General features: G+C 38.7%; 2 protein-coding genes across 2 annotated transcripts; one reads left to right on the top strand and one right to left on the bottom strand.

The window, feature by feature from the left end:
* Positions 1 to 516: 516 nt before the first annotated feature.
* On the bottom strand, positions 517 to 4,511 carry LOC126782448 (AP-4 complex subunit mu-like). The gene is made up of 13 exons (XM_050507698.1): positions 4,454 to 4,511; positions 4,271 to 4,365; positions 3,951 to 4,154; positions 3,727 to 3,843; positions 3,494 to 3,616; positions 3,161 to 3,287; positions 2,644 to 2,747; positions 2,420 to 2,524; positions 2,243 to 2,337; positions 1,889 to 1,976; positions 1,644 to 1,704; positions 1,422 to 1,495; positions 517 to 636 (listed from the first exon to the last, which is right to left on the bottom strand). The coding sequence occupies exons 1-13, from the start codon at positions 4,509 to 4,511 to the stop codon at positions 538 to 540; spliced, it is 1,350 nt and encodes a 449-aa protein (XP_050363655.1). The 3' UTR covers positions 517 to 537.
* A 308-nt stretch (positions 4,512 to 4,819) lies between these two features.
* Positions 4,820 to 7,314, top strand: LOC126782449 (mitogen-activated protein kinase homolog NTF3). Its single transcript, XM_050507699.1, has 3 exons — positions 4,820 to 5,062; positions 5,141 to 5,626; positions 6,290 to 7,314. Exons 2-3 carry the CDS (start codon positions 5,201 to 5,203, stop codon positions 6,983 to 6,985), a joined length of 1,122 nt encoding a protein of 373 aa, XP_050363656.1. The 5' UTR covers positions 4,820 to 5,062; positions 5,141 to 5,200; the 3' UTR covers positions 6,986 to 7,314.
* The last annotated feature ends 835 nt before the right edge of the window (positions 7,315 to 8,149 follow it).

Raw genomic sequence — 8,149 nt, 5'->3', positions numbered from 1 at the left:
CATTCAGGATTGAAACGGAATCTAGTCCCCTCGGAGCCATCAAAGTTGATAGTATATATACCCTAATCTCCAGCACAAAACTACAGAAAGAAGAACTCCACATGACACATTTTCAAAATAATTAGATAGTTGGATACTGTCAAATGTGACTCAAATCTTTCCATAGAAAGACGGGGTAATGCCATCTCACAAACACAAAGTAATCAGTTTACTACAGCCAAAGCATGGTACTCACAAACACAAAGTAATCAGTTTACTACTGCCAAAGCATGGTACTTTAATTAAGTGGCCAAAGCATTTACTGCCAAAGAGGCTATACTTGGCTAATGGGCAAGAAAATCCAAATCAAATACAGAAGGCAACTGTAGATGTTAAAGGATTTTTCAAGTTCTATCAAATTGCAGAAAGTATGCTTAGTGAGTCAAATATGAAAGTACAAAGACAACGAGAGTATCGTTTTGCTTAACTACATCAATATTGGGTTAATCTGTGGTATATGGTCATAAAAGCAATAAAAGAAGAGAACAAGAAAGAAGATTATAACCGGCCAACATAGGAATTTGACTGCGTGATGTATCTCACCCAGCTATATGGATTGTAGTTCTTCGACTTCTTTGATATATGCAAGTATTTTACCTGCACCAAAGCAAATGGAGAAAAGAGCATATTAACCCCCTTGAAAGCGCATAATTGTAAATTATTTTATCTTTGACATGCCAGTTTGTAATTCTGATACATGTTGTCAGTTTGATTCAAGATAAACTCCTCTAGTTAGCTATTTTGGCAAATCATTTTTCATGTACACGTTCATAAAAACAAACAAGCTCTCGGGTGATTATTCCCTAAAAGCATTGTTCTAAAAAACGGCCGCCTATGCCATCTAGGCGGTGCCTAGGTGCTAGGCGGCGTGTCACTGTTGCGTTTTTAGGCTATTCGGTTATCCGTGGCGGTTTGGTGATTAGGCGGGTCTAGGCGGTTTGACTTTTAATTTTTTTTTTTGGATTTGGGGTTATGTCATTTGTGATTGTAAAAAAATATTTACCTTTTGTTCTAAATTTCTAATATTATGGTATGAACTTTGGATAAGTTGAGACTATTTTGATTTTTAAACATTAATATTGAGCACTTTTTTACTTATTATATATTTAAATCATATAAATAGTATTAAATACATGTATAAAAATAAATAAATATTTCATAATTCAAAACCCGCATATGCACTGTTTAGGCGGCGGCCTAGCCGCCTAGCGTTTTTTCGAACCTTGCATAAAAGTCATCAATCCAAGGCAAGTGAATCTAGAGCCTTCCAAATAACTGAAATGAGGCTACCATTCAAGATGTTTCAAGCTATTATTATAAGTGCAACGCAATAAGCCAATAAGTGGAATTTAGATCTTTGCAAGGTTCAGAACCAATCTTACCTGAAGCCTTGAAGCATTGTACATGGGTATTGTGAAAGTCATGCTTACAGGTCCAGCTTCCTTGGTAATATTACCTACATTCGCAACACATGAGCATAGCAAAGTGTCATTTACTCACCAAATTATGTCTTTCTTACTAATTAATTGCATAAAGATATTGTACCAATAAAACTTAAAAATATAATGAAAACAGCTTATTGCTGGCTGAAAACAGTAGTTTACCATGTAATTTCTGTGCAAATGTCAGTTTCGCATGTAAAGTATGTTCAGATCCACCAACAATCTACAATTGTAATGTATGTGTCACTAATCTTGGATAGTAAAGAAGATGTATACTAAAACTAAAAATATGAGACAGGGGAAGGGAGAATGCTGGTATTATTCAGAGATTAATGTACTAAAGCTTCATCGTAACTCTTAATAGAAGTTATAATATACAGTATACGTAAATTTCTAGAAATCCATACCTTCTTTAAACCCCATTCAATTCTCTTGTTTGCTTCCTTGAAGTCAGTTGTGTTTCCAACTGTTCCAGGTTCCAACTCAGAACTAACCCTGAAGTTATTTCACAGCAATCACTAATTAGGACAAAAATGATGAGTTGATAAAGGCCAAGCGTACTGGAATCACTACGAGCAATGTGCCTACCTGATAGAGATTACCAAGAAACCTTTATTCTTTTAGGTCAAATGAAAGAAAATTGAAACATAAAGCACATTCTGCTACGTACGTAGAAGAAACCTATCTACTTAATCTATTCCTGTACAGTATGAAGTATGAACACGTTTCAAATCTTTCAAAAGCAGAGGAAACCAATTTACCTAGTTGTATATGGTGGCACTGGTAACTGTACCATAATTTTATCTGCGATGATGCTCGATGGGAATTCAGCATGCACTTTAATAGTCACTTCAGCCTAAAATAGTTTAACAACCAAGCTGTTAGATGAGCCGGATGTTAATTAATATTTTAAAGACAGGAGTATGTAATATAGTCACCTTAAGGGGCCCTGATTCTTCAATTAACACATTAATACGAAAGGGAGGCTTAAATTCCTGTGTTATGCGGTAATTCATGACAGGAAATTCACCAACTGTTGAACCCTACATAGAAAAAGGTATAAAGTATTGATTTCAAGATTATCAAACATATATATAGTGACTCCACCTTCCAGCAGTAATGCATATGATTATCAACTTCATTGCCTCTCAATCCAACTCACCAGTGTTAATGTTCTGTCCACGTCAAAATTACCAAGGCGTACAGATTCATGGAAGTTACAATCATCAAGTACAACAGGTCCTGATCCAAACGAACTACCATAATCTGTTGAAAAAGGCAGCATAATGATATTATGTGGCAGTGCTGCTAAAAGTATATCCTTCCGAACAAAGAGGAAAGAAAAGACGGGGATCAACCACATATGACACTCCAAAATCACGTAACAATAATAAGAGAAAACAGCTAAAGAAGATTATAGTGAAACTAAGGCATATTTCTTGTTGGGGTCATGGGGACGAGCTCTGTCCATGCTATGCTTTAGTATATTTTCTATCTTTTTCATATGTTTAGAAAACGTTGATAAACTTTTTCTGGTTTTCACTGTAGGTGATTTGTGTTAAGCAGTTCTATCATCTCTAATCCACACATGTTAGACCAAAAACAGGAAACTCTGAAAAGAATGATAAGAATGAAAGGTTATGAACATCCTAAAAGCAGTATCTAATGCGCAGATTTACCACAAGTTGAACCTCCATCTCTTCCTATGCTCACTTCCTCATTAAGAGCAAGTCGGATGTCTGGATTGCCTGTCAGATAACTCTTCAATTGAATGGTACCATCAATTTCGGAAGTCAGTATATACCCCTGATGAACAACATAGCGAATATAACTGCTTTTAAATTCTGATCGAGTGCGTGCATTAATTATGAAATAAGGTTCAAAAAAGATAAAGTTATCATGTGACAGAAAATCAACAGCATTCAAAAGGTGTCCTAGCTAGCTCTTAGAAACAATGTGTACTAGTATTCAAACAAAGAGGAGAAATAAAATTATGCACAAGTGGTACTTACACTGGAACTGAACGTGACACTCAGATTCTCAATTATGTCCACAAAAATTTCCTCTCTCTTCCTACCACCACGTTCATTTGCTAGAACAGATTTTGCAATCGTTGTTACAGGCATTCTTTTCGCCTAATGCAGACATGCAAGTTCGACAAGGCAATTAATCCACACATACAAAAAATATAGAAATGACCAAGAAAACTGTGCTAATAAATGAACTGAATCCTGAAAGACACTACCATAAAAATCGCAGCAGGACCAAGGGGTTTTAAATGTTCAGCATCAACGGGAATTGGCTCATTGAACACGTACGACTTCAAAACCTCAGTCGAAGTTGTTTGCACATAACCAAAATCCTGCCACACATGATAAACCCGTTAATAATTAACCAGCTAGATTAGCGAGTCACAGTGGTAACATGTAGCTGCATGTAGACACTGCTGCATTTCTCCATTACACTTACAATTACTTGGTCCAGCAACTCATACACAAGCACAAAGTTTTTCCGCAACAATTCTTCGCTAAGAACACCAAGGTAATCTTTAATGACTCGCGCAGTCCTCCTCAAAAGCTCCAGGACCAGAGAAGGCGACACATTCCCTCTCGTCGTCGCAACAAAGAACAATCCAGCCTCCTTCACGTGAAAGTAGTGCACACCACCCACATCCTTCCCCACCAAAAACCATTAGCATAAACACTAAACTACAACGATTTACATCCGTAACTAAATCATCAGTACATCTGATCGATACGAACTAATTAATCAACAGAGAAAATACCTACAAAGACAGGTGGCGCGTCCCCCTCTCCATCCTCCTTCCAAAACTTCACCTTCCGGAAGAAAACCTCCGCACTCCCCTTGGCTACTTCACCGCGATCTACATTAATTCAACACACATTATCAAAAAAACCCTAAAACTTCAAATCAGCTCCAATATAGGAAAAAAGAGTGAGAGAAGGACTAACAGTCGCGGAAGACGATACTATCCCCTCTCTGCGATAGAACAAAGAAGTGAGAAATCATCGTTACTCTTCCGATCAGACGAATTTTCTATTTGCAGATTTCTCCACTTCCGAGATTCTCAGGTTTCTCCTTTCAGAGTGCCAAGTGTAAACAGAAACTACTTTGCGCCACGTTTTAAACGTCACGGGTCACGGTGTCACTAAAGAAACGACGCATTGAGTAGGGTCGTTTTTCTGGGGCTGGGTCCCGCCGGTGATTAAAAATAGTCGCGTTAAACCAGAGCGAAATCCGGTGAGATCCATCGTCAAATTGGAGAAATTAAAAATAAATTAAAAAAATAATAATGAGGGTAGGAAAACAAACAAAAATCCGCATAATTTTTGTCTCAGTAGCTTCCTCGCCTCTCTGGGTTCTGATCGCGACGAGATAACGAATCTCAAACGCTTCTCTATATTTCACAACTCGATCCCAAGCTTTGTTATTCCAATCATAATTCGATAGAGCTCCTCCGGCGACAATTCTGGCGCGAAATTGGTTTGAAATTAGGGGCTGGGTAATCGATTCGACTGAGTATCGGTTTGACGGGAGAACGCGAGCGAAAAGAAAAGAAGGTAATCTTTGGGTTATTTTGTAAAATTGAAATCAGTTTTCGTTCTCAATTTTGATTGATTGTGATTTGTGGGGAGCAGGTGAAAGAATGATGAACAGGAATTAGTTAGTTAGTTTTCGGGGTGCGGAATTTGAGGAAAATGGCGGCGACTCCGGTTGAGCCACCAAACGGGGTGAGATCAGAAGGGAAGCACTATTTCTCAATGTGGCAGACGCTGTTTGAGATTGACACGAAATACGTGCCGATAAAGCCGATTGGGAGAGGAGCCTACGGGATTGTGTGCTCTTCTGTGAACAGAGAGACCAACGAGAAAGTCGCGATCAAGAAGATCAACAATGCGTTCGAGAACCGGATCGATGCCTTGCGAACATTGAGGGAATTGAAGCTGCTGCAGCATCTGAGGCATGAGAATGTGATTGCTTTGAAAGATGTGATGATGCCGATTCAGAGGAACAGCTTCAAGGATGTGTATTTGGTGTATGAGCTCATGGATACGGATCTTCATCAGATCATTAAATCTTCTCAGCCGCTTTCGAATGATCATTGCCAGTATTTCCTGTTTCAGGTACTTATCATCAACGTCTGTTATTGTTATTAGTGAAGTTATTACTATTTTTCGGTAAGTTACGAAATCTTCAGCTGTTATGTGTATTGTTGATTGCAACTAGCAATGATGGCTTTGTAGTTAAATTAGGTCATGAATCTTCAATGCATCTCTGAATTAGTTTTAAAGCAATTACATATGACATTTTCATGTGAGGCTATTAAATTCATGATCTTCAATGGGGGCTTACTATTTCACAGTGATTATCAACCATTATTTAGGTTGTTTACATGGTTCAGAAACAGTCCTTTAGAATGAAACTGTTTAATGTATTAGTCTAGGGAGGAAGTTTATTTGCTGACATGTTTTTGAGTGTTTGATTGGGGTACTCTTAAGTTCTTAAGAGGGAAGTGGGATGGTGCATCTACTGTGTTTGTTTTGCTCTGCCTTTTGTTCCACTTTTAGTATAAAATCTCTTGTTGTTGTTTACTTTCTTTCCTAATATAGAATCTTCTTGTTATTTATTTTCTTTCCTTCTATAGAATCAGAGTTGTCCGCCATGATCTTGATTCTTAAACTGCGGTTGATATCCAGTTTAGTGGTTTCTAAAGCTCCACTAGATAGATTGTCTTCTGTTCTTGCATTCACATTTTTCACCTGTACTAAATGAGGTGCTATTTTCAGCTGCTTCGAGGCCTAAAGTATCTCCATTCTGCAAACATTCTCCATCGTGATTTGAAGCCTGGCAACCTTCTTATCAACGCAAACTGTGACCTGAAAATATGTGATTTTGGGCTAGCACGTACTAGCAAAGGGAAGGACCAGTTCATGACCGAGTATGTTGTCACTCGTTGGTATAGGGCTCCAGAGCTCCTCCTGTGCTGCGATAACTATGGAACTTCCATTGATGTATGGTCTGTTGGGTGCATCTTTGCTGAGCTTCTTGGCCGGAAGCCTATCTTCCCTGGCACAGAATGTCTCAACCAACTTAAACTTATAATTAACATCCTTGGCAGCCAGAGGGAGGAGGATATTGAATTTATAGACAATCCAAAGGCGAAGAAGTACATCAAGTCACTCCCATATTCTCCTAGGACACCCTTCTCTCGTCTTTACCCCGATGCCGATCCTTTGGCTATCGATCTCCTGCAGAAGATGCTTGTTTTCGACCCATCAAAGAGGATCGGTGTGACTGAAGCACTCCAACACCCTTACATGTCTCAATTGTATGATCCCAATGGTAACCCTCCGGCGGAGGTACCAATTGATCTTGACATAGACGAGGACTTGGGAGAAGAGATGATAAGGGAGATGATGTGGAGAGAAATGCTTCTATACCATCCTGAAGCTGTTACAAGCAATGGTGAAGTGTATTCCTAAACATACTTAGCTTCGGCAAAGACGCCTTGGAAGCTGTTTTTGGTGTGAATAGGAAAGGTGAATATTTTGGTTATTGTCCGGCTAGCTTCATATTTATCGCTTCCCGTCTAATAATCTTGAAGCAGCATGCAGCAGTGGGTTTCGTCTTCTCCGATAGCTTCCTTATATGCTATAAGCTACGGTGAGCCTCAGCTCTGCGTGTAGGTGGTTGTTTTAAGACTTGAAAGTTTTGTATATAGGCCTGTTGTTGTTGTATCATTGAATGTACTCTATGTATCTGGGAGTTATTTCCGTTTGTAATTAGAGACCCCCGAACCACTTTGATACTATTTGATTTATGTTCACCTAAATTTTGTTTGGTGGAACCGCACATTTACCATCGATTCATCTCTGTAAATGGGTGGGCCAAATATCTTTACCCGAGTCCTGGGCCGTGTAAACGGATGGTCCCTTACGATATTCGACCGGAAAAATCAAGAGGGAAAATGGTCCTAACTCCTCTGATCAAGACCTGGCTAAGTCGGAGACCTATCACGTGGTGGTTGCCCAGGAGAAGCAGAAAGCATGGGATGGAAACATGTAAATGAGGATTGAGGAGCAGAGAAAGCCAGAAAGGTAAAGTAATAAGATCATGATATTTCTTTTTTCAGTTTTTGTTGGAACTCTTTTTCCTTTTCCAAAGATATATTACAGATCTCACACCAAATGAAAAAAAAAAAATCATGCAATTCAGCATGTAGTTTTCTCTAGGATGGATTTGAGTTGGACTATAGTCTATACAGGCAACAAGCTTGTCCAGCCGACTATTCTTGTATTTTAGTACATACATTTTAAATAAATGACAATATATTAGTGCATTTTCCATACGAAACCGAATATGTATTATATAGAAGATTTTATGTCTTATCATAGCTGATAAAAAAGTAGCTAGCAGGGGGCGGTGGCAAGTATGCTTTAGTGAGCTATGTACGCTTTTCGGATGGACATCGGGGTCCAAAACTCTGGAATTTGTTGGTACCAAACGCAAGTTGCTTCACCTCTTTAATTTCTTTGATTATCATGACGATATGATGAGATAAGAGCACCGATCGAACGATCGAGCATATGAATGCTCTAGCTTTGTGTTCGACTGTTCATATGCCTTTGCTTGTAATGAAACACCTC

This window comes from Argentina anserina, chromosome 2 (assembly GCF_933775445.1).
Source record: "Argentina anserina chromosome 2, drPotAnse1.1, whole genome shotgun sequence".
Lineage (NCBI taxonomy): Eukaryota > Viridiplantae > Streptophyta > Magnoliopsida > Rosales > Rosaceae > Argentina > Argentina anserina.
This window is presented reverse-complemented; position numbering and strand designations above follow the sequence as displayed.

Excerpts from the sequence above, each read along its gene's own strand:
- LOC126782448 (XM_050507698.1), bottom strand. The coding sequence starts at position 4,511 with ATGATTTCTCACTTCTTTGTTCTATCGCAGAGAGGGGATAGTATCGTC. Across the intron at positions 4,155-4,270 it reads GGGACGCGCCACCTGTCTTT|GATGTGGGTGGTGTGCACTA; the intron begins GTAGGTATTTTC and ends TTGGTGGGGAAG. Across the intron at positions 1,496-1,643 it reads ATTTGCACAGAAATTACATG|GTAATATTACCAAGGAAGCT; the intron begins GTAAACTACTGT and ends TTGCGAATGTAG.
- LOC126782449 (XM_050507699.1), top strand. The coding sequence starts at position 5,201 with ATGGCGGCGACTCCGGTTGAGCCACCAAACGGGGTGAGATCAGAAGGG. Across the intron at positions 5,627-6,289 it reads GCCAGTATTTCCTGTTTCAG|CTGCTTCGAGGCCTAAAGTA; the intron begins GTACTTATCATC and ends TGCTATTTTCAG.